Source organism: Beta vulgaris, chromosome 6 (assembly GCF_026745355.1).
Source record: "Beta vulgaris subsp. vulgaris cultivar EL10 chromosome 6, EL10.2, whole genome shotgun sequence".
Taxonomy (NCBI): domain Eukaryota; kingdom Viridiplantae; phylum Streptophyta; class Magnoliopsida; order Caryophyllales; family Amaranthaceae; genus Beta; species Beta vulgaris.
In genome coordinates, this window is record NC_079207.1 from 66,520,102 (window position 1) to 66,547,232 (window position 27,131).

Genomic DNA, 27,131 nt, shown 5'->3' on the forward strand with positions numbered 1-27,131 from the left:
CGTTTACAAGAAGTGAATAAAGAGTTGCCTCAAGATTACAATCAATAGAAAATTGAGCATGATCAACTAGATGACGCACATTATATTAGTTATTCGATCCGCTACTTTATCGGCTTCTCAATAGATGTGTTTGATGTTCCAGGAATTGAAGGCGAGTAACAAAGCTTGAAAATCTTTAAATGCATTGGTGAATCACTTTCGATACGGAGAAGGTTGAAGAAGTTTGGAGCAGTAGAAGCTAAAAGCTTTATGTTTTATTATTGTCTCATTGTTTCAGCAAACAAGAGGACCAGCGAGAATTAAATACAAGAGCTAAAAAACTAACAAACTTAGCCCCAGCTATAATAAGAAAAGAAAGATAAAAGATAATATGCAAGATAACATGATCAAGATAAACTAGGAAACAAAAGATAATATAATCAAGAAAGAATATCTTGACTAAGCTGATGATATTTTCTTCATCCCCCCCTCAAGTTGGACTTGGGTGGAAGAAACAAGACCCAACTTGGAAGCCAAAAACTGATGTTGCTGCTCTGGAAGAGATTTTGTCATGATGTCTGCAACTTGCATGCTAGAACTAATATAGAAGGTTTCTAAAAACCCACTGGCAATGTGTTCCCTGATGTAAAAATCATCCAACTTCAGATGCTTAGTTCGTTCATGTAATACAGGGTCTTTGGCAATGCAATGTGCAGCTTTATTGTCACCATAGAGAGGAATAGGTTTGGGTGTAGAGAAACGCAACTCTTCAAGAATACCATCCACCCAAACAACTTCGCTAGTAGTGTGAGACATACTGCGAAGTTCAGATTCGGCTGAAGATTTTGAGACGGTCTTCTGCTTCTTCGTTTTCCAAGTAACCAAGGAGTTACCTAAGAATACGCACCATCCTGTGAGAGACCGTCTAGTAAAATTGCATGCTCCCCAATCCGCATCCGAGAAAGCACGGATCTTCAAGGGGTTAGCACTTGGATAAAATAATCCTAAATCACTTGTGCCTTTGAGATATTTAACCAAATGAATAGCAGCATGCCAATGTGTATCTCTAGGAGCACTCATAAATTGACTAGACTGTTGCACCGAATATGAAATATCGGGACGCGACATATTGAGATATAGTAAACGCCCAGAAGTCTGCGGTATTGCTTAGGGTCTGCCATCAAGTTGCCTTCATGATTGTTAAGCTTAACATGCTTGGGAAAAGGGCACTTGGTGGCTGTAGCTTCAGTAAGGCGAGTATGAGAGAGAATGTCAAGAATGAACTTTCTTTGGTTAATCATCAACCCGGATGAATTCCGAAAAACTTCAAGACCAAGGAAATAACGCATTTCCCCGAGGTCTTTAATTGTGAATTTGGCATCCAGACTTCTCTTTAAATGTGCAACATAATCTTCATCATCCCCAGTGATTAAAAGGTCGTCGACGTAAACCAAAATAATAGTGTACTTCCCTTGGTTTACACGACAAAAGAGAGAATAATCACGCTTACACTGAAAGAATCCTTTCTGAACCAGAAACTGAGTGAGCTCAAGATTCCATTGACGAGACGCTTGTTTCAAACCGTAAAGAGTCCGTTTTAACTTGCATACTTCACCATGCTTCGCCTTTGTGTAGCCTTGTGGAGGCTTGAGGTAGACTTCTTCTTCCAAGAAACCATGTAAGAAAGCGTTGTTGATGTCGAGTTGATGTAATTTTCAATTATGAGAAGTAGCCAAAGCAAGAAGAATTCGCAAGGTGGAAAATTTGGCCACTGGTGAGAAAGTATACTTGTAGTCTTTGTGCTTAATCTGTTTGTCTCCGCGAGCAACAAGACGAGCCTTGAGACGTTCGACATGACCATCGGGCCTATACTTTACCTTATAGACCCATTTCGTATCAAGGGTTGTTTTACCTTCGGGCAAAGAGGTAAGCACCCATGTATTATTGGCTTCAAGAGCGTCCAGTTTAGCTTTCATGGCTACCTGCCATCCTTCTTCTTTGGCGGCTTGATGATAATGAAGAGACTCATGTACTTTCATCACGTTATAAAAGGAGATAACGTGATCAAGAGAGTAGAGAGCATTAGCCTGCATTTGAGAAGTGAAGAAAGCAGGTGATAATTTCATCATGGGCCTCGTGAGTAGACTTTCCAGGGATAGTGTGCTCATAATCTTGGAATTTGATAGGGGTCCATTTGGGCCGGACATACCTTCGAATTTCAAGGTCCGTAGCATGCTCTTGATAGGGCTGATCTGCTGCTGCATTAAGAGTGGGAATGTGGGCTGAACTGGATATCATGGGCCCCGTATCTGGGCCAGTTTCCTCCAAATTGTCATCACGAACTGGACTCAAAGTGTCTTCATGAAGTGCTGGATCAATGGGATTATCAACAATGGTATCATGAGAATCATCTGGGCCCCTGGAAAAATCATCATCAACACAAACTTCTTGTTGAGTTAGAGGCAAATTATTAAGTTGTATTTTGAGATTGTCTTGAGGATCCTCCATTTTTAAAAATGGAAAAACATTCTCTTTGAATACAACGTCTCTACTAACAAAAATCTTCTTGTTTTTTAAGTCATACAATTTGTATCCCTTTTGAGCATATGGATAGCCCACAAGAACACATCTCACCCCTCTTTCATCAAATTTGTCTCCTTTGTTCAAACCCTGGCTAGCATAGCATAAACATCCAATGGTACGTAAATGATCGTAACGTGGCTTTTGCTTCATCAACCTCTCATATGGAGTTTGCCACCCTATTACCACACTAGGTAAAAGATTGATGATGTGAGTAGCAGCCAATAAACATTCTCCCCAAAGATACTTTGGTAGGCCTGTATGGAGTCTCAAAGCCCTAGCCGTTTCCAAAAGGCTCCGATGCTTTCGTTCGACTCTTCCATTATGTTGTGGCACTCCAACCACACTTTTTTGATGAACAATGCCTTTACTAGCAAACAAATCTGCACAATAGGTTTGAACAATTTCCGTGCCATTATCGCTTCTAATGATTTTGACTTTTGCATTAAATTGAGTAGCAATATAGACAAGGAAATTTTCAATTATGTGCCTCACATTATGTTTATTGTTAAGCAAAGTAGTCCAAGTTGTTCGATTGTAATCATCCACCACTGTGAGGAAATAATGATCCTTGGAAATATTTGCAATTTTATATGGACCCCAAAGATCAACATGAATTAAGTCAAAAATCTCCTTTGCCATGTTTTTACTAACATTGAAAGGAAGTTTATGATGCTTTGCACAGGAACAAGTATCACAAAAGAATTCTTTAACATGTTTGCAATTGCAAAAATCCAAATGTCTCATCCTTGAAAGAGATCCATGCCCTAATCTAGCATGCATAACATCAACAGACACATCAAATGTATTATGCCTTATTACATGACATAACAATTTTTCTTTATTCTTCTTTTCCTGCTTTCCTCCTCCTTGTTCATCCAGAACATAAACGCCATCTTTTTGTCTCCCTTTGGTCACTACCCTTCTAGATAAGCGGTCCTGAAATTCACATCCTTTATCATCAAAACATACAATAATTCCCTGATCCTCCACCAATTTGCTAACTGACATCAAATTGTGCTTGAAATCAGGGACAAAAAGAACATTTATTAATCGAAGATTATTGCCAACCATAATCACACCAATCTGATTCACTTCTTTTAAAGTCTCATCTGGCAATTTAATTTTCAAGAGTTTGTGCAAGTTAGTTAAAGATTCAAACATGTTCTTATTCCATGCCATATGATCGGAAGCCCCGGAATCAATAATCCAACCATCATCATCATACTCATATATACTAACATTAGAAGCGTAAATTTTACCTGCGAAGTTACAGCTCCCCAGAGAGGCTGCCTTCACCCTTGCTGCTGCTGGACGTACCTTTGTTGTTGTACATCCTCATGACTTGCTTACCAACAGCATTGATAAGTTGGGTATCATGTTTCGAGCCTTCATCATCATGATCATCAAGTGGGCTCTCATCCTCCTCCTGCGCTTCTTTCTCGACATGGGCTGCAAATTTGCCTTTTGGTTTGTTCCCTTTGTACCAATCAGGGAACCCATTCAGTTCAAAACAACCGGTTTGAATATGACCCCTTTTTCCACAATAATCGCATCGCAATTTCAGCTTTTCTTGTTTATCTTTTCTGTAATCAACATCATTCTGAAATCTCCGCCCCTTTTGAACCATGAAAGCACTCATCTCAACATGCCCTTTCATGCCTCCAGTAATTCGTTTCTCACGTGCGGATTGATGCACCAACTGAAACACCTTGTTAAGATTAGGCAGTGGGTCCATGGCAAGAATTTGCCCTCGAATTTCTTTAAGATCAGGACTTAACTTCATCAAGAAGTCAATGATCTTCGTTTTTTCTTCTCTTTGTATAAGTTTTTCATAAATCCCGCAGGTGCAAGAACTTATGACTCCACAAACACATTGTGGCAAGGCTTCAAGTTCTTGTATTTCGTCCCATTTCTTTTTCATCTTATTGTAATATTCTGCAACCCCTAAATCTCCTTGTTCAAGGCTCCCTAATTCACGTTTCAACTGAAACAGCAGAGGAGCATTTGATTGAGAAAACCTCTCAATGATCTCGTCCCATAGCTGCTTGGCTGACCCTACCAAGAAGAAATCATTGGCTATTTCTTCTTTCGTGGATCGAAAGATCCAACACCTCACCATGTGATCTCCTCTAGTCCATCGAGCCAAATCCTTCGAATCCTTCACTGGTGTTTTTAGGGTTCCATCAATGAACCCTAATTTATTCTTTGCACCGAGTGCCAATTTGATGTGTCTGCTCCAAGTAATAAAATTATTTCCATCGAAAAGGGATTGAGAGATTTGAAGGTTTGTTGCCTCATTTGGGGCAATGTATAAAGGGTCATTCAGAAAGTTTTGCATGGAGTCAAAACTTTCTTTTGCTTTCTCTGTCATTTTGTGGTTTAATAAAAATCTTTAAGCTTTTGGATTTTAATCCTGCTCTGATACCATGAAGAAGTTCGGAGCAGTAGAAGCTAAAAGCTTTATGTTTTATTATTGTCTCATTGTTTCAGCAAACAAGAGGACCAGCGAGAATTAAATACATACAAGAGCTAAAAAAAACTAACAAACTTAGCCCTAGCTATAATAAGAAAAGAAAGATAAAAGATAATATGCAAGATAACATGATCAAGATAAACTAGGAAACAAAAGAAAATATATTCAAGAAAGAATATCTTGACTAAACTGATGATATTTTCTTCAATGGTGAATATTGTTTTGAATGGCGAGTTTAATGTCGTGGTGAAGGGTTGAGGCTTCAACAATGTAGTATATTTTAGAGTAGCTTTTGAAGAAAGAATATAGTTTATTTTTTTATTTTTTTAAAAATCAATAACTAGTTTTAGTAAAACATAATTGTTTCAAAAGAATTTGGTATTACATATAACGATTCCTCAATAAGCCAGGATTAGATTGGGAAATTATTTTATTGAACACTAAAGCGTGGGATTCTTTTTGTTTAGACACCATCTCAAGAAATAAGTATTAGGAACCAAAATCCAAACCTATGCAAACACCAAATCGCATAATTTTATTTTGTTGAACATTAGAGAGAATTTCTTATTTTTAGACACCATTTCAGGAAATTGAATTATAATTCTTTTTACTAGTAAATGGAATTTGGTTGCTCTTCATACATTATATGAGTACATATGGAATATGATTATTTGAATAAGTTTGATTAGCTAAAATTTATTTCGTAGATTTAATAAGATCTTTATTTATTATTATATTAAGTGGCGTATAAAAACCTTCTTTTTTTAGTCTATCTTTGTTTAGTTAATTAATATTTATTAAAAAATCATAGTTTTCATTCAATATATAACTCCCAAAGTTTAAAAGACTTTCAAGTAGTCTCTTGACAATCATAGGAACAAATCAATTTAGTCCCTCTAGTGTTTTTCATAAAGGCATATATGCTTTATGAAAAATTGCTTCGACCTTAAATTTCTCTTATGATACGACCAAAAAAATTAAAACTCCATTCGATTTGTCTAAAAAAATACTTTCATAATTATAATATTTCTTATAATTTTTTTTCAATATTATTTGATAGTAATTAACTATTAAAGTAGTTCGTCCTTAAATATTGTATACACCTTATAAAAAAGAAATATGGATAATATATAGCTTGTAGTCTCTAATTTCCGATGTCCATCTGAATATGTTTCTAGCACCAAAGAAAAAATGTCTGAATGTGATTCGTAGAATCTTGTAGTTTATTTGACCACATTTTGTAATATGTATGACTATTTTTTGCTTGTCACTGTGACATGTTCAGATCGAATTGTGTGCAAGAAACTACACCTCAAAAAATTATTTGCAGGAATCAGATTTATTTTACCAGAGTTATTTGATTATCACCATGCATGCAATCACGGGTGAATGAGGATGTGCAAGGAGTCCAACAATACAGGATCCTAAAAATATAAGGATCCTAAGATGTATTATACTAAAAAAATATAATGTATTTCATATTTGAGGAAATCACCCTTATTTTCCTCTCTTAATAAATTTCTTAATGACCAATCTTTAAATAATCAATTTTTCATCTTTAATATTTCAACCTTAATTCCATCTTTATTTTTTATAAGTTACGGGGCCTAATTTTCATGTTAGAACAGGACCCCCAAAATCTTCAAGACGCCCTGCATGCAATGACTTCCAATTCCTTTTTAGTTTATCAAAATGGTCTAGTAGCTATCTACAGGAAAAGTAAAAATCTATTTAAGCAGCAGTTTACGTTAACTAGGAGGCTTGTGAACTAAGGGATATAGATTCATTTTGAACTTAATTAATAACCAACTTCGTCCAATAAATCATTTGATCTTGCACGTATGTTGCATCAAATTCAAAACATGAACTTTGAAATCTAAGAAAATAAACATATAGTATACTAAATGGTCCATATTAATCTATAAGTTTCTCAAATCTCATGAGTCATACAATGATACAAAGTCGCTAACATGTTACAGGCTTCACCCATTTCATTATTTAAAGAACGACAATTGATCAAATTAAAACCATCTTCTTAAGTTGCTTATACGCAATTTATATTTATACTAGTCAAAATATTTCACCTGGTTGGTTCACATACATTTTCCATGACAATCATGAAGCCTGTGAAATTAACGAACAAGAAATATTGATTTGACTAAATATATAACATGTTTCTCAAAGAAAGATATAAAGAGATCAAGATTACATTTTTTTAACAATATCTTTATAGATATTAATAGAATAAGCTTCCAAGTCATGTAATTTGTGTTATAACATAGAGAAAGTACATCTAATTAATTCGCTACATCTTGTAAAAATCGTGGTTTAGCTTAAACGATTATACATCTAACAGTGACTAGTATATATATAAATCAAAACTTTCTTCAATGAAGAGAAATGAGGTTTAAGTCTATTTTACACTAACAAAGTTTTTTCCTCAAAATACGTTATTGAGATTTACGCAAAAAAAGTAGTAATACACTTTTGTTTTTATGAAGAGTCCGACCATTCGACCAATACATATATAAGATGACATTATCTATTGTATAGTATATAGTTAGAATTCTTGAGCTTTGATAATAAATTAAAATAGAAGTATTAATGAATGAAGTAAGAAGCAAAGTTAAGCCAAGCACACAAGACAACGTCGTTATATTGACGTGACAACAATTAGTAAAATTACGGCGACGTGATACCATCTCATGTAGCGTTTTACAATCTTACGCGAACCTTAATTTAATCAAGTTTTAGTATCATTGTATTGTGTATATTTTATCTTACAATCAACATAGTGGTATATATTTTTGACAAATTATTCACTTTATGTAGTATTAAAATGTTTATATTAAGGAGGTATTATAGCTTTTGAAGTGGGCAAGAGAAAAGTCAGCCATCAGTTATCAGCATGCATGTTTCTTCTCTTTTTTTTATGCCGTTGCTTGAAAATGATTGAAGGTTTAGAGTCACTAAAAATGGTAAAGATAGAACCTGAAAAATAATGGCCTAAAAATGGTAAAGATAGAACCTTTTTCTCTTTAGTTAGTGGTAATACAGTATTCTGCTTTTTTTCTTGCCTCTTGTTCGTACTCAATGTATACGTACATCATCAGTACATGTACAACTAGTCAATTATCGCGTCAAACACGCACAATACTAGCTAGTGATAGGGATGATAATCTAGTTTGGATTCGAAGGAAAAAATTCAAGCCAATTTCGAGAAAAATAATAATTTGGATCTGACTCCATTTAAAAAGTTTAACTCCGAGTTAGGATAGGATCAGAGTCGGATCCCATAAAAAAATCCAACATCCGAATCCGACTCCAACTTTAAGTTAATTATCCTTTTTTATTTGTATTAACGTATTATATATATGTATAATTTGACTCTGAATTTGAAGCAATTGTATTATATAGGATTTTTCCATTGAAGAAATGATTGTTAAATTAATATTAATGTTTAGATTATATGCACTATGTAAGATTTACATATGATAATTACAAAAAATAGATATAATTAGATTTAAAATCCGACTTCTTGTAGGGCTGCAGTTGAATTATGTATAATTTGGTCCAATTTCGATCCATTGTCATCCCTAAGTGATCATATGTTTTTAATTAGTAGATTTTTTTTTTGTACATGAGAAAAAGTTTGGACACCCTTCTCTCAAGTGAGGTTCATAATTAGTAGATGCTACATTTTATGAATGCGCAACTTTAATTATTGATAATATGAAATGTCTATTTATAATAATATGAGCTAGTTTTTAGGTTATATATAATTCATTTATTAATATTTTTGCTTTACAATTGTAATACTAAATATCACTTGATTTAGTTGTCAATACTTAAGTGTATAAGTTTATATCACATGGGATTAAATTTTAAACGACGACTTTTTTAATTTTTTTTATCGTATGTCGATTACATGGAGTAAAAGTGTAAAACGCACTAAGGAGAGTGTCACTTGTGCTTTAGGTACTTTTTTATTGTAAAATTAATGAGTAAATACTTATATTGTATTTATGCATAATAATTATAATTTAAGGGTCGAATATCAACTATTAGCACATGACCCCCTTCCTTTTTAAAACAACCCTGATTCATTCACCACATCAATTAAACTATGATCGAAACAAAGAGAAATGCAAATTTAATTTAGAAGACCATATCTTTATGTGTGTTCTAAAATATGTACTCTGACGTACTTATTACTCCATGTGTCTCATAATATAGTGCTTGTTTTTTTATATTTTCTATTAATACGGCAATCAAGACATCGAAAGTCAAATGTACATCTTGCATACCGTGCAAAAAGAGTCAAGCATTACATTATGAGACGAATGGAGTATAAGATGATAAAGTTTTGAAAGACAAACGATAATATCTTAGAGAGCATCTACCACCATGACATGATCAAATTTGTTCATGGGATTAAAAAAAAAGTTCATCCCCATCATGAACAACTAACAAAATATATTTGGTCATAATGTGACCAACAAATGAATTAGTCAAATTTCTTTGATCAAATTTCTTTGAGATCTATAAAAGTAATATCCATTTTTCTATTTTTCCTTGAGCGATTGACAATTAATGATAATCTCATCATTTCCTTTTTTTTCTTTCACAATAGTCCTAACAAAATATTAACATCTATAACTAGTCAGGTTTGCAGGTCAAACTCCTTGGAGGGAAGGGGATGGTAAGGGAAACCTCACTTCAAAGAGCGCATAGTGAAATTTGATCTCATGACCTTGAAATCATGAGGCCAAATCTTACTTAGTCATCGTAATTTCTTAATTTGTACTAGTCTTTCAACTATAATTTTTTTCTACAAAAGCTAGATATGAGATACGATGAAAAATTATAGTAGTATACTCCAAATAACTGTTCTTGGAATTTCCTTGTGTACATGGATGACATTATCATTCACGGGAGACATTGAAAGAGTTTATTAATTAACTAGAATAAAAGGCTAAATGAACTTTGAATTTGCATGCAATGAAGATGATATTTGAAGGTCAACCAATATTTTAACATGTGATGAACTATTCTCTAATTATTCCAAAATTATATTGTTTTTATTCCCTTTCTTTAACTTTCATGCATTTAAATTCAAGACAATTTGGCTTAACGTGTTAGCAACTTAAAACAAGATGATTTGCAATTAGTAAATGTTTATTAGTTTCTTTGTGTAGGTGCAAAGGATGGGCCAAAATTCTAAAATTTAGTATTGAAGAACTAATCATATACCAAATAGATATTCCATGGGACCGAATATGAACAAGTTTCACACATTTCCAACCCTTTTCTTACTGTAAATTTTATTGGGGGACCCAAATTTGCGGTGGATTATCAGCTAATCTTTGTTGTCAATATTCCTCTTTGATAGATCAATATATATTGTAAACCAAAGTAAACAAATGGAATACGTGCTAACATCACTTCCAAATAATTTTTTTACAGCTATAAATATGTTGGTGTAATCTTTGTTGGGTTGACACTTTGGTCTCGAAACAAAGTTTATGTCTATATGATTATCTTTTACGCTCTTTAAATATTGTAGGTCCTGTTTAATTCGCCTTAACAAAATAAGTTTCGGTAAACATAAGTTTAGTTAAGTACAAATTAATAAATTGTGTAATTAAGAGAAAACAATAGAGAATAAGTAAAAATAAGTTTAGTTAAAAAGAAAACCAGTTTAGTAAAAACTAATTGAAGTGAACATGACCTATAATATATGATAAGCCAAATTAAACTAAGCTTGAGTCGACTTAAAATGAGTTGGGCATCAAGTCACTCTCGAACGTGTGATTTTTTCTTGAACTTGAAAAGCTCAACTTGAGATTTATCTTTATAAATTTCCAACTACGATACTGAGTACGCATTTTTCAAATCTATATTACAATGATGTAAAAAAAAAATAAGGTATTGAAAAGAGATGATTGGGATCATTTTACAAGATTGAATTGCCAAATATAAAACCTCTATTGTGAGTGTTTGATAAGTGGAGGTTTAAAAAGGAGGATTTTAAAAGTATAACCCACATATGAGTTAGGAGATATTTGTCCCACATAGAAGAGTTAGACTGTTAGAGAGAGAATGACTAATATATTGATTGGTAGGTTATTTCATCTGTTACCAATTGGTTTTAGGATGGAACCCTACCAAACATATATGTGGTCAAACTATCCTCCGACACGCACTTGCATTAGGCCCAATGATGTTTAACATGGTATCAGAGCGGACGATCATGTCCCATTATGAAATGCACAAGGTAAAACTCTAAATTTTAAAAAAGCTCATGTATGTATTCGACTTTTAAGATAAATTGACATATTTTTCGAACAACATATAATGGAACCACAGACAACTATTAAAAGATATAGGGAATAGTTTTGAAGCAAATTGGATTCGATCTGAGTAAGGGCCTGTTCTCCCCAGCTTATTTTCAGTTCAGTTTAGTTCAGTTCAGTTCAGCTCCAATAAGTTCAGTTCAGTTCAGCTCCAATAAGTTCAGTTCAGTTCAGCTCCAATAAGTTCAGTTCAGATCAGTTCAGTTCAGTTCAGCTCCATTCTTTTATAATTATTTTGTTAAATATTATTATTATGTTGGTATAATTTATTTTACTAATTACTCTTATTATTATTATTATTATTATTATTATTATTATTATTATTATTATTATTATTATTATTATCATTATTATGATTATTATTATTATTTAAATATATATCATTACTATTAAGTATTATTATTATTATTATTGTTGTTTCTATATATTATTTTGTTTATTATAGCTTTACTCATTATTATTACTATTATTATTAGGATGAACATGATTTAGGTCAAAGCACAAATAAACCCACTTTTTTTAGCTCATAAACCAATCAAATCGCGTCAAGACGGTTTATGATGTAATTTTTGTGGTCCAACCCAATCATTATTTTTATTACTAAATATTTTTATATTATTAAATCTAATTATTAAAATAGTAATATTAATTTATTTCTTAGATATTATTGTTATTATATATCATCATCAAGTATTAATATATTAATACAAATAATATAAAATAATTATTATTAATCATCATTATTATCATTTATTATTATTATTATTATTATTAATTTATGATTATTAATATTATTTATTTATAACTATCATTTTAAAATATCCAAAATACTATTATTATTATTATTCATTATTATTACTTATCTTTATAATTATTATTTAATATTCATATTATTCTTGTTTAAAATATTATTTATATATTTATTACATTCAGTTTATTTCAAATCAATTCAATTCAATTCAATTCAATTCAATTCAGTTCAGTTCAGTTCAGTTCAGTTCAGTTCAGTTCAGCTCTGATAAGTTCAGTTCAGTTCAGTTCAGCTCCAATAAGTTCAGTTCAGTTCAGTTCAGCTGTTTTATGCCGAAGAGAACAGGCCCTAACTCAAGAGTTGGTTTGATGTATTCTATTCAACCGATTTTGAGTTATTATGAAATGCATAAGGTAAAAAATTCTATTTTAAAAAAAAGCTCATGTATATACTCGGCTTTTAAGATAAATTGACATATTTTTCGAACAACACATAATGGAACCACGAACAACTATTAGAGGATATAAGGAATAGTTTTGAAGCAAATTGGATTGGAGTAACTCACGAGCTGGTTTGATGTATTCTATTCAATTGATTTTAAGTTACTATTTATAACTTACTAGGACCTAATTGTGAGACCATGATTTTGTTTGGTTGGATGAAAAATATTTCTAATGAAAAATGATTTATATCCGTACACTAATTATCTCTTGTTTGATTCTAGTATGAAAAAGTTAGAAAGCGTAGAAAAAATGGTAAAGAAAATAGAGAAAATGGATAAAAAAAAAGAGAGGCTATGACGACAACAATGTTGCATTCATTATTTCTAGAAGAAAAATGTAATGCATTTTAGTTAACAGGCCTAACGTAGCAAATCCCTGGGTAAAAATAGCACTTGAAGAATTTTTCCCTTCTTAAAAACAAAATATCGAATCATATGAATAAGGTAGAAACTCCAAGAAAAGAAAGATTAATGATTCACATAGATCACTTAGTGGGAAATGCTTCCAATAAACCCAACGAGTCACTAATAATCCCATATTCCACCGCAAGCCAATCGTAGAAAATTGATAAAACCACTTTTGTTGGAAAATTATTTCCGCGTAACCAGACACTCTCTTAATGAAACTTATCTGATCATAATACATAAGTCAAATTAAACAATCCGAGCAATTCATAATTTTATCATAAATATTAAATTCCTATATTAATACTATGGAAAAAGCTAAATGCAGCTCTAACGGCTGCGTATAAGAAGCTAAAAATGGAAAAAAAACAAGCATTAACTGATCATTTATTACATAGATTAATGCAAACTTTTGTCATAAATTTACAACTAAATTCCATTTTTAGCCATATATTTATGTCTTATATGTACTATTTTCACTTTTTAAGACAGTATATATCAAAACCATTAAATCAACAGAACAAGGTAAAAAAAATTCCAACATAGCTTTTCTTCTTTTCTCCCCTCATAAATTACTGGTCAAATAAATCTCCAGAGATAACTTAAATGCATGTTTTCCAAACAGTTTACATTCGTTCTTCCACAAGCAAAGCAATCATCTCACTCTTTCACACCAGAATCTAGTCAACACCATTTGACCATGTAAAATTCTCTCTTCACTCAATTTTTTTTTTTTTTTTTAAAAGTACAAGAATCAGGAAACAAGGGTTAAAAACGTAAATTAAACTTCTTATTTACGCATAAATTAAAAAAGAAAAATTACTAATTCTAAAAATTCCCAACCAAATCTCCTCCTATATAAACCTCTCACTCCCCCTTTTTCCTCTTCGTCGTCTCTCTGAGACTGAGGATAAATAGTTTTCAGATACTCTCCCCATTCATTCTCTTCTTCTAGAGAGATAAAGTTCTAGAGAGAGAAACAAACAAACCTCAAAAAAAAATTTAAACAAAAAAAAAATCAAAGAAATGAGAACTAGAAGAGGACTATGTTATCCGGAAGTTCATGCATCTACTACCACAACTATGACTCTATCTCTTCAAAAAAAGCAGATGAAGGTGAAAAAAATGATGAAGAAAAATAGAGGTTTTGTTAATGGCGGCGATAAAGATGATGATAAAATGAGATCGTTTTCGTCGCCGGAAAATGATTTTGTTTTTACTAACTTTGAAAAAGAAAAAGTTGATTTTCGTTGCCGGAAAAGAGCGAAAATCTCGCCGGAATTTGCCGGAGGAGGTTCGGATTTCTTCGATTCTTTACCGGATGATCTTGTTGTGTGTATTTTAGCGAAGCTTAGTTCTACTGCTTCTTGTCCTGCTGATTTCATCAACGTACTCATAACGTATGTTTTCTTGAACTTTACTTTCTCTCTCCTCTTTTTTAGAAGAAGATTTGTGATCTTGAATTGATTGTGTTTTTTTTGATTGATTTTGTAACAGTTGTAAGAGATTTAACGGATTAGGTCTTAATTCTATGGTTTTATCAAAAGCTTCACCGAAAACTTTCGCAATTAAAGCTAAGAATTGGTCCGAATCTTCTCATCGTTTCCTCAAATTTTGCTCTGATGCCGGAAATGTCGAAGCCTGCTACACTCTCGGCATGGTAATTTATTTTCTCTCTCCAAAAATCATGATTATTCACTCCTAATTTTCCTCCAATTATTCTCAATCAAATCAAAAATAAAAGTAGAAAAATACGAGTTTCATTTTCAATAGTCGGTAAATTTCTGCTGATTTTTTGTTAATTTGAAATCGTTTTGTGACAGATTCGATTCTACTGTTTACAAAACCGAGGAAGTGGAGCTTCACTAATGGCGAAAGCCGCCATTAATTCACACGCACAAGCTCTATACTCATTAGCAGTGATTCAATTCAACGGAAGTGGAGGAACAAAGAGCGACAAAGACCTACGCGCAGGAGTCGCTCTATGCGCACGTGCCGCCTTCCTAGGTCACGTGGACGCTCTCCGTGAACTCGGCCACTGTCTTCAAGACGGTTACGGCGTCCGTCAAAACGTCGCCGAAGGACGTCGTTTTCTCGTCCAAGCAAACGCACGTGAGCTAGCCACCGCTCTCACGTGCGCCTCTTCTCCTTCCTCTTGTTGGCTCTCATCCTCACCAACCGGAAACCGCCACGTGTCTTCAACAACAGCAACAACAACAACAAACGTAGGTTGTCCATTGTTAAGTGATTTCGGTTGCAATGTTCCTGCTCCTGAAGCTCACCCAGCGAACCGGTTTTTATCCGAGTGGTTTTCGGTTCGAACCGGTGAAATTAACTCTAATGAAAATGAAAAAAATCCTGGACCCGGTTTAAGGCTATGTTCTCATATTGGATGTGGTAGACCGGAGACACGTAAGCATGAGTTTAGACGGTGTTCCGTTTGTGGGGCCGTTAATTACTGCTCACGCGCTTGTCAAGCGCTTGATTGGAAGTTGAGGCATAAAGGAGAGTGCGCGCCTATGCCTAGATGGGCTGAAGAAAATATTAACGCCGTTAACGGTCACGGTAACGATAACGATGATGGTGTTATTAATGGTATGGATGTAGATGATGACAGATAACGGTGACTGTGACGGTAGCTCCGCCACATGAGTTGTGATTGGGTGGATAAAAATGGGGGAAAGGGTAAAATTGGTAATTCATCTTATGATTAAGGTAAGAAAAAAGAAAAGGAAAAAGAAATTTTTGGGTACAAAAATGAGAAAGAAAAGAAGGTGGGGACTTTTTTTTTAAATTTTTTTGGATGAAGGGTAAAGGGTTAGGAACTTGGGTGTTCATCTTTGGGAAAGAATCGATATTTTTTTTTCTTTGTATAGAGGAAGGGATTTGTTCCCTTTTGCGGATATGATGTACTTTTTTTTCTTATAATTTTAATTTAGCTAATTACAAAATTTTCAATCAACAACTACTCTACTATTTCGTCTTTTTACTTCTCCGTTTTCTTTTGTTGTTCCTATTACGGAAATTGGTCAAAGTAGGAAAAACTCTACTTTCGAAATGAAGGGATTGTCTTTTTTCGACAAGAAATTGAGTTGTATATTTTGGGTATAAGAAAATTAGTTGAATTAGTTGTGGATGTCATGTTGTAGTTATTTGTTACATATGGGAGAATGAATCTGTGAAGAAAAACATTAGGTAAGTGGATTGGGATGAATTACCAAACAGGAATTTTGCTTAAGCCCGCCATTTAACTTTGAGGGAAAGAGAAGTTAGTTCTTCATTTCTTTTTAGCTTAATTGTTACAAAAAGTTGTAATTTGTTTTGCAATTTCAAATCATATAAAAACATGCAATTTTAGGAATAATAGAAAGGGAGAGTAAGTGATTGCAAAAAAAAAGTTCTTGTATGCAATGTTTCACAATATTAGTTGATTGTGTGGGTTACCAATTATGGAGAAAAAATATTGGGGAATCTAATAATATTACTAAAGTCGCAATAAAGTCACTAATAATGCTTATATGTGTTACTGATTAGTACAAATGGTAGTAGATGATCAGATTAGTTGGTCGGTCACTCTATTATAATTCCTCCATTTCTCAATACGTGATAAATTTTGACTCATAAACCATTCATATACCTCACTTTGATTGTACTTTAACTCTTACTAAAATATAAAAACAAAATGATAATATTAAATGTTGCTGGATATGTTTCAAAGAACATTTTTCATAATATCAAATATTATAATGGTTACAACATAAATAATTATAGATTTTAATGGTCAAAGTTGTTGTTGGCAATTGAGAAACGGGGAAGAAGTATCGACAAATCGAAAAGGAGGTTTAATATTTTTGGAAAAAGATAATATCACTGATGATAAAAAAATATTGCTCTCATCAAAAAATATTGCAATTATTGGTGACATCTAGTTGTGAAGTTAGAAGGTGAATTAGGTAAAAAAAAATGTGAAAAAAGAAGGTATCCAATGAAAATATATAGTAGTATCATTATGGCTAATAGTCCTATTTATTTAATTTTTCATTTAAGGTACTGGCTTTTGCTTTTAGTTAGTGTTGGTCAAAAAAAGAGTGTGTTTTGAGTTTTTTGGGGGATTGGAATTGACCAGAGATTGGTGTGGTAAGGTAAGTGTTTTGATGTAGGAAAAAGGGGGTGAGAAGTGGAGAATGAAACATGGAGGAGTAAGTGGGCACTTGGGTTGTCGATGGGTGGGAACCAACTACAATTTGCTAGTGGTGGATGAAAAAGTGAGTATATCAAATTTGAAAAAGAAGTGAAGAAATTAGGTATATATGGAAAAAGAAGAACAAGAAAGGTACCCTAGTGAGTGCCTAATGTTGGAGTGATCAACTTATTCAACTTGGTAATTCTCAAATTCTGAAACTTTTTACAAAATTAAGGGTGCATACTATGTGATCGAAGTGTTGATAATGCTAAAAAAGAGTAAACACAATTTGTCATCTTTGCATATTGTCATTGTTGGAATACTAAGGCATAGGTCTTGTAGATCGGTGACTGTGTGTTCAATAACGTACGTATTTATATAGACAAAAACTACCGGATGATGACTTACCTTTATTTTTCCTTAAAGCCGGCGAATTTATTATTGAAAAAGATATGTACAAATTTTTTTCATCATGAAACATTTTAAACCAGATTTTAATAGTAACGTGTGATATCATATGCCGTAATTAACACCTTTTTCTTGATCCATGAGGAACCAACCAAAATTTCGAGCTTGGAAAGTGTGCGCCATACCAAAACTACCTCACGCTCATGAAACTAATCTAACTTCATAAACTTGAGAGTATTCCCAAGTTCTTCTCTTCAGTTGGAGTGAACTTATCCCTTCGACCTTCTTTCTATGCCAAGAGTTGATAGTGTTCCAAGAAACTTTGTCATCTTTGCGATATTCATTGGTGTAAACTCTAGTGTGAATTTAATACAACACCAGCCATGCATGTGCGCTATAAGGTATACATTTAAAGCAGTTAACTTATTAACATGGATATGTACAAAGTTGTATCTCATCACTCAACCGTTTACAATTTTTTTATGGTAACGTTTAGAATGTTACATATCGTCTCTCATACACTCAACTTTAGAGAGTTTAACGCTCGCTCTATAAAATACTTCTTTTCTGCAAAAAGCTAAATTCAAAACTTTCGACTCCTAAAAGACATGCGTCGCAACACCACAACCATCAAATCTATGAAATCATTAAAACATTACCACTTGGAAGCTCTCCCCTTTCACATACACATAGTGGGATCGGAGGGGAAAAAACCAAAAACTATTAATATATATTGCAATTATTAATCCCATTGAGCAATTTAGAAGTAGGTATAGGATGAATCAAGGAAAATGAGACAAGAAATTAGACTGTTGATAACAATAGTTCAGTTCTAACGCAATTTTCTAGATGTACTTGTATTTTGAAAATTTGGACCAATATTATGACCATACATAATAGAGGTTGGTGGTCCAAGGAATTGGTCAGCACTGAAGAAGGCTGGCTAATTAAGGTCAGTAGTTGAAGTCTTGGCTACTTTGGTTGAAGTTTTACATATTAGTACAAGCCGTGGTATAGATGCTGCTGACCATGTCTAACAACCAGCATCCTTCACAACGTCAAAGCATTAATGTACTGATTTATGTAATCCATTATCTTCTTGTTTTGTTTCGAATATTAGAATCAAGGTAATCTAAACATGCATAATTCCATATGTAAAAAAGGGATTCTCTATAAATATCTTTCATGAGAGTATTTATTTACTTGCGGAACTTTTTTATAAATTTGTGGAAAAAAAAACACGAATTTAGAAATTGAGAATCTATGGACTATATTAATTAAACGAATTTTTCTTAGCTTCATCGAAATATATTATTGTAACCAAGTTTGATATTTTTGAGACTTGTTTGAACTTATCTGAATGGTGAAACTCTTTTAATCTAAAAAGCAGGAATAAAAAAGTTAAACAACATCCCATTTAACATTTTAATTGATAGTAGTATTAGACTTTTCTTCCAAATTATATACAAAGTATAATTTTATTAGCATTAACATAATTTATATATACCTAGCGTCTGCACATGTTCGAGTTCTTACTCTACATTTATATATTTTCCATTAAGCTTTTAAGCGAATTCAATGTAGAGTTCGTCATTTTAGTTTATATATTTAAATAATATTTGCAATTATTAGATTTTCTTAAAAGCAAAACTATTGGAATCCATTTCTATTAATTGGAAAAACTAAAGCTATACGTTTCTTGGTGTTTTTAGTTTTGATTCTCTAGCTTATATGATTTCGAAATGTTGTTGATCTTAAGTATTTAAAGAAAAGATTGTTCGAGAAAAAGGAAAAAGATATTACTCCTATAAGAATAAATTGGGAATCATTACAAAACTATTCTGCACCAAAGAAGATATTAAATATTAGGAAGTTAAAGGTGCATATGCAATACATAGTTCTCATTTCGAAGCTCTTCATGGTGCTGTGGTGGTTAGAAACTTTTTCTTTCCTCTTTTTTCCATAGAATGGGCGAATATGGAGGCTAAATAATTATATACTACAATCTTTTCTTCTTCACTATTGAATCGTACATAATATTAAGTCTATGAATTAAGATTAGCAAGATATCTTGATAATGTTATTTATGATGAAATATTGATAATGGATCCTTCTGATTTTTATATGTTCGATACTCATAGTCCTAATTAAGTATGATCTTATATACTTTTGTAAAAGCGGAACTTATTATCCATGAACTTAATAAGAAAATCAGGTGAGAAGAACATATCCATATGACCGTACATGATATATCTCAATATGTCATGCTTGACTTTTCTAATTTAATTAGGCATACATAGATTAAATTGTGATTTTCAATGTAATTAATTATACAATTATTGTCATGTATTCATGAAATAAATATTTCATGCAAACTTTTAGTTCTATCACATTTGTTTATTTTGTATTGATATGTCTAAGAGAAAATTTTATGACGAAAAACTTGTTTTAATTCTACTCTTTGCGTTTTCAATGTAGTGACTTTGCCAACAATCTTGATTATAACAGTGATATGTTGATATTATATATATATATATATATATATATATATATATATTTATATATATATATATATATATATATATTTAGACGTTTGTAAGAAAATTTTAGTTGATCAAATCGTGTCTGAATCTTGATATCTACGTTGTATATACTCTCCATTTATTTGGAATTTTCAAAACATTTTCTTTTAAAGAAATATATATTTGCCATCCATTCCTTTATGGCTTGTACACTTGTCCCAAAAAAAATTCCATTAATTTCCAACACACATTTTTGTTTTATCATTGATGTCTTTGTTTAAGACTTTAAGTACCATCTTCATGAAATAATGGTGAATAACTAAGTGCTTAATTCAAATAAGGACGATGTGACAAAGAATTCTTAAGATATAGATTATACAATTCATACAAAAGATAAGACTTAAGAGACAAAAATTTCCCAAGTATGATAATACCATACCATAAAATGATAATACATGTTCATAAGCATTAATTACATATTCAATGAGATGGTCAATAAGCCCCTAAAGATGAAACTACACTCATACGATCATGTTGGCTGAAAGATATACACAATGAATAAAGGGTAGAAGTGGCACTTAAGTGAATATGTCCCATAAAAATAGAGTACTGACCACATAATTTTTGATGATGTTAAAGGCTCGAATTTTAGTGGCTAGTTGCCAGTTGGGAAAATCCTACTATATGATGGTGGTTCCTTTTCCCCCACACACTTAGGTATAATCATCCAATTTGCTTACACTTTTAAACTACTCCTTCCGTTTCATAATACTCGCTACATTTTTTATTGCGCGAAGTTATTTGTTACACTTTCTTTTTAGACAATAAACTCTCTTTATTTTTCTCGATCCTCTCACATGGGTCCCTTTTCTTTTTACTTTATACATCTTTCTTCTCCAAAAATTGCGTAGGAGTCCATGAATTGAAAAGTGTAGTGAGTAATATGAAACGGATAAAGTAATTAAGATCTCATATTATAACATTTAAACTAATATAAAATAAATATAAAAAATATCTAAAAATTGGAGACAAAAACTTTTGCTTTTAGACGTTTCAATAATATCGACCTAGTGATTATGCATGGTGACTAAGTAACATATCTTAAGGATGGTTAAAATTTGATGTTAATTAATTTCTTTGCTTGAGGATGAAATTGTCACCTCAATGGCATAACAAATTAAGCAAGAGAATAAATTTGTTACCCCACAAGTGTGGCAAGCAATTACTTCTTTTTCTTTATTCTCAACACTTTTTTTTTTTCTCTTCCCTCAATTTTTTTAAACACTAAGAGAAGATTATCCTAGCAAAAGAAAGTAGTGTACAAGAACCACTCATTGAGATTTGTTTATACTTTTTTTTTGAATTTGCGCCAACACAAAATTTCCATATCTTTTACTTTTCTTTACTATCTGATCTCCTTTTTTGTTTGGTGATGGTTTGCCAAATTTCTTGAAATTTGAAACTATTCTTTAAGAAAAAAAGAACTTGCAATTCGTCAAATAAAGAAGAGAAAATAACGTGAGACTCATATTAAAAGAAGTTATCAATTTACTCTCTTTGTATATTTGATAGAGAACAATTATTCAGATAATCTCACTCATTGATTGATAGCACTTAAATATATATACCTCGTTATATGAGGCAAACCTTTACAAATTTGGTATAAGCTAATTCAATTTGAATAGAGAAAAGAAATTGGTGTGAGACTCGTATGCCAAGTAAAGTTATCAACTTACTCTCTTTGTATATTTGGTAGAAAACAATTTTCCAAATAATTTCACTCATTGGTTGATAGCACTAGAATAAATAACTCATTATATGAAGCAAACCTTTACAAATTTAGTATACCCTAATTCAATTTGTAAGAATGAAGTTGAATGTTTTTTTAACGAGGGAATGAAGCTGAATGGTTAATCATATAAGTAATTTTTTTTTTTCTGTTGAATTTATCTAGTTTAACTTGAAATTTTGATATTTTTGATATTATTAATTAGCCAGCTAGCATATGTTTTCATGAGGTGCTAGTTGATCTAGGCTTAGCTAATGTCAACAAATAGCCTTTAAGATAAGAGTTGCAGATATAGAGTTGTTAGTCGACAAGTCTTAGAAGTGGAAGGAAAATAGCTAAAATGGTATAAAATAGCTCCAAGCACTTAATACTTAAGAGAACGTATTGTGTCGGACTCGTCCGACCATAATCTTTGGTCGGACGACTTTCAGGTGGTTCCAAAATTTTTTCAGTTAGTCTTAATTTTTTTTCAGGTAGTCTTCATTTTTTTTCAGGTAGTCTTCATTTTGTTTCAGGTAGTCTTCATTTTGTTTTCAGTTAGTCTTCTTTTTTTTTTCAGTTGGTTTTTGTACTTCAGTTAGACTTACTTTGGGTTTCAGTTGGTCTTTATTCTTTTTCAGGTAGTCTTCAATTTTTTTCAGGTAGTCTTCATTCTTTTTCAGGTAGTCCAACTGAAAGAAAACAAAGTCCAACTGAAAGAAAACAAAGTCCAATTGAAAGAAAATAAAGTCCAACTGAAAGAAAACAAACTCCAACTGAAAGAAAACAAAATCCAACTGAAAGAAAACAAAGTCCAACTGAAACAAAACAAAGTCCAACTGAAACAAAACAAAGTCCAACTGAAAATGGAAAATATCAAATGAAAGAATAAATGGGAACCTCCTCATTCAAATCCCATAGCAACTGAAATCCCATAGCAAAGTTTAAATTCTGGAGTTTTTGCTACTGCAGATTTATGTTATCAATCAAAAGGTACTGTGGAGTGGTGATGTGAGATTAATAAATAGAGTTTTTGCAACTGAAATTCCATAACCAATTTGACACACGGATCCTTTTCTTAAGTTTATCCATAACCAATTCGTCGGTCACGAGCTTTTAGTTGCAAAAATACCGTATTGCTTATTTATGTTATTCTTCATCCTTTGCACATTTTCATCCTCTTCATTCCTTCATCTTCATCTTCTCTGCAATTCGTCTTTTAATGGCGACGAATTCTTCGTCCTTGTGTTTTGCTCCTGTTGCTGGTGGACATGGAAACCTCGACGCTATTAATCGCGTTCTCTCTGATCTTTGCATCAAAGGAATTCCTAAGGTTTGTTTCATAAAATTGTATAGTACTGGGCTCAGCCCGTCTGACGAGAATATTGGGTCAGACGGTCTGACCCAATACTTTCACTTAATAGTCATATGGCACAATCTACACCTCTTAAACACCCGTGAAAAATGTGTAGTTCTCAGCTAGTGTTAGCCTTTGAAAGCAACCCTTATTTAAGGTTTTCCTCTAGAATGAAGAAGCAAAAGGACACTCAAATCTTTAAGAATCTTACTTGATGTACCCTCTATTAGAATTTTGACCATTCTTATGAGAAGATAATAATTACTCTCTTCGTTTTTTATCGTAAGGCACATTATAAAATTTTATTTTGAATATAGAACGACATCTCTTATAATATAACAATTAAATATTAAAAAAAATGTCATTAGACTTGCCTCAAAAAATATTACAATAATATTATTTTCTTACAAATTTTATCAATATCAAATAAAGAGTAATCTATACAAACATATTAAAAGGCGTGTGTGTGAAAATGTATATACGCAGGAAACTCGTTGGTCTTTCAAAGAAATTTTATCCTCTCGAGTTTTGGAAATAAGAAACATGATCTTCATGAGAGTTTCCATGCTAAATAGATTTTTAGATTTTTTTTAATGTTTATTGATTTACACATCCTTACTTCCACTTCTGTAGTTATGTACGTGAGGTTTTCTTTTTCATAATGCAAAGCAATGGCCTCCGGGTTTATTTGTTAGAACTAAAAAAGGGTGAAGAAGATGAATACTATGAGATAACAAATCTTCTAGGCGTGTGTAGACACTTTCTCAAAAGTGATATTCCGACCCTATACGAAGCACGGGTTGCACGGAATTCAAATTCGAGATACAAAGAAGAACAACAAGAGTCACGCTCGTATGAATCTTGTTAAAAATGAGAATAAGTTTTTTATGATTTTGTCTTTGATGAACAATGAAAAGATATACTTTAGAGAGAGTGCTTTTGAGAAAATAATCAAAATCAGAATGCTCCCTTTCATCTGTGGTAAACACCACTTTTATACACCCACACAAACAAACCGTCAAACAACCGCTCATCACGCACAAAACCGAGCAACAACAGAAGGCTGTCGCGAGCCGCGACAGAGCTCGCGAGTCGCGATGGAGCCTGTCGCGAGTCGCGACAGTGGTCGCGAGTCACGACCATGAGTCTGTCAGCCTCATGCTTCTTTGAGCCTGTCGCGAGCCACTGCAGAGATCGCGAGTCGCGATGACGTCTCTGCCCAGCTTTGTGTGTTCGTTTGTTTTCTTCGAGTCGCGAGCGAGATATCACTCCTTTCAACTCTTATTGTTTACTATACCATAAACAATTTACGTGCATACTTAACGCAACTTGAACAACGACACCATAACCAAGTAGTTCAAGCTATACGTTACATGAATTCAATCAACCAAATACTCTAAATTATCCAACAATCCTCCCCCATTTAGAGTATTCTATAAGATAAGCACTAAACACCATCAAAAACAAACATCTTATGCGTAAATGAAAGTGTATAAAACTTGAACTTTCATATAGTAAAGTACACATTCCAAGTATCCATATCCAATTGGTGTCGATAACGATTGAACCAATTTCAATACATAATGGAAACCCGAAGATACTATACACACAAGATAAAGATTACTTAAACTCATTATAAACCGACACATAAAGCCTTGTGTCCATATCTATTCATAAGTGTATCAAAGCTATGCCCCAATAGCTCCTTGAAGCGGCTAAACTTCACACTTACATAGGTAGATCTCTAAAATACATGCACAAAGCATAAACAAGAGACCTATTAAGTATACAACCTCCTTATACAACACAGTTATAGAACTATAAACTTAGGATGAATAAAAGTTCTACAATCATCTAAATGAAGAAATTAATCTTATTGAACTTAAGACCCAACGTCATATTGGGCGTTAAGTTAAGATTCCCTCATTCGTGATTCTCGAGGGGCTCCAATCCTAAACCGATTGCCATCCTCTTTACATTATCTCTAGCCAAGGCCTTTGTAAAACAATCCGCTAGATTATACGTTGTACGTACATAGTCAACAGTGATTACACTATCCTTGATAAGTCCTTGGATGTAGCTATGCCGCACACCAATATGTCTTGACTTACCTTATAGACTTGACTATATGCTCTTGCCAAAGCAGCATCGTTATCACAATGAATCGCTATAGATATCGGTTTTGGCAACAAAGGAATCTCAATCATGAGATTCTTTAACCACTCCGCCTCTTTGCTTGCGGAAGATAAGCAATGAATTCCGAAGTCATGGAGGAATCCGCTATGCAAGTTTGTTTCTTGGAAGCCCAAGATATAGCACCTCCCCCAAGTAGAAATACCCATCCACTTGTGAAGAGTGATCCTCTTTATTAGAGATCCAACTTGCATCGAATACCTTCTAAAACCGAAGGATATCCACTTAGGATAAACCATAGTCCTTGGTTTTTCCTAATACCTTAACACACGACGAATAGCTTGCCAATGTTGTACACTAGGATTACTAGTATACCTACTGATTTGCCTACCGCAAATGCGATATCCGGCCTAGTACTCGTCATTGCATACATCAAACATCCAATCACCCTTGAATACTCAAGTTGAGATACAGCACTACCTACATTAGGTAGTAATTTCTCACTAGGGTCCATTGGAGTTGACACAAAAGAGCAACCACTAACATCGAATTTCTTAAGAACCTTTTCAATGTAGTGAGATTGAGACAAACTCAATTTACCTTTGCTTCTTTTAATTCTAATTCCTAGAATGACATCCGCCTCCCCCAAATCTTTCATTGAGAACTTAGACGATAGAAAAGATTTAGTCCATTCAACTTGGGATAAATCAGTTCCAAAAATTAGCATGTCATCTACATATAAGCAAATCATCACACCATGACCATTGTCATCAAATTTGCTATATACACACTTGTCTGAATTGTTCAATTTGAATCCATTAGACAACACTACCTCATCAAATTTTTGATGCCATTGCTTAGGTGCTTGTTTTAGCCCATACAAAGATCTAATTAGTTTGCAAACTTTTGTTCTTGACCTTTGACAAAAAATCCAACCGGTTGTCTCATGTAAACCTCCTCATCTAATTCTCCATACAAAAATGCAGTCTTGACATCCATTTGATGGATCACAAGATTATGAATTGCTGCAAGGGCAATCAATAATCTTATAGTGGAGATTCGAGCTACAGGTGCATATGTATCGAAATAATCGATACCCGGCTTTTGAGAAAAGCCTTGTGCCACTAACCGGGCTTTGAACTTGTCAATAGTTCCATCGATTTTCATTTTCTTCTTGAAAATCCATTTGCACCCTATTGGTTTACATTTAGGAGGTAGGTCCGCTAAAACCCATGTGTTATTCCCCATGATTGAGTCCATTTCATCATCAATAGCTTCTTTCCAAAATGAAGCATCTTGAGATTGCATGGCCTCATCATAGTTAAAGGATCCCCTTCCACATTATAGACATATGGAAATTTAGTCAAAACACTATCTCTTGATCCTTCAACCAAATATACATGAAAATCCGGGCCAAAAGATTTCTCTTTCCTAACCCGTTTACTTCTCCTTGGTTGAGTTGATGTAGATGCAACATTTTCATCTAGAATTTGTTCATCTAACTCTTGATCATTAGTTTGATCAATTCTTGAATTTCGGTACTTGGAGTTATGTCCTTTGGTCTAGGAACCGATGAATATCTATTTTCATCAAAAATTGCATCTCTTGACTCCACAATAGTGTGAACCGACCAAAAGTCGTTTTGTTCTATAACATAGAACCTATAGGATTTGCTATGAGAGCATATCCTATAAAGATGCATTCAACTCCT

At 32.9% G+C, this 27,131-nt stretch overlaps 1 protein-coding gene across 1 annotated transcript; it reads left to right on the forward strand.

Moving 5' to 3' along the window:
• The first annotated feature begins 13,915 nt into the window (after positions 1–13,915).
• Positions 13,916–16,017, forward strand: LOC104897565 (F-box protein At1g67340). Its single transcript, XM_010684471.4, has 3 exons — positions 13,916–14,449; positions 14,547–14,709; positions 14,873–16,017. The coding sequence occupies exons 1-3, from the start codon at positions 14,076–14,078 to the stop codon at positions 15,668–15,670; spliced, it is 1,335 nt and encodes a 444-aa protein (XP_010682773.1). The 5' UTR covers positions 13,916–14,075; the 3' UTR covers positions 15,671–16,017.
• Positions 16,018–27,131: the final 11,114 nt, after the last annotated feature.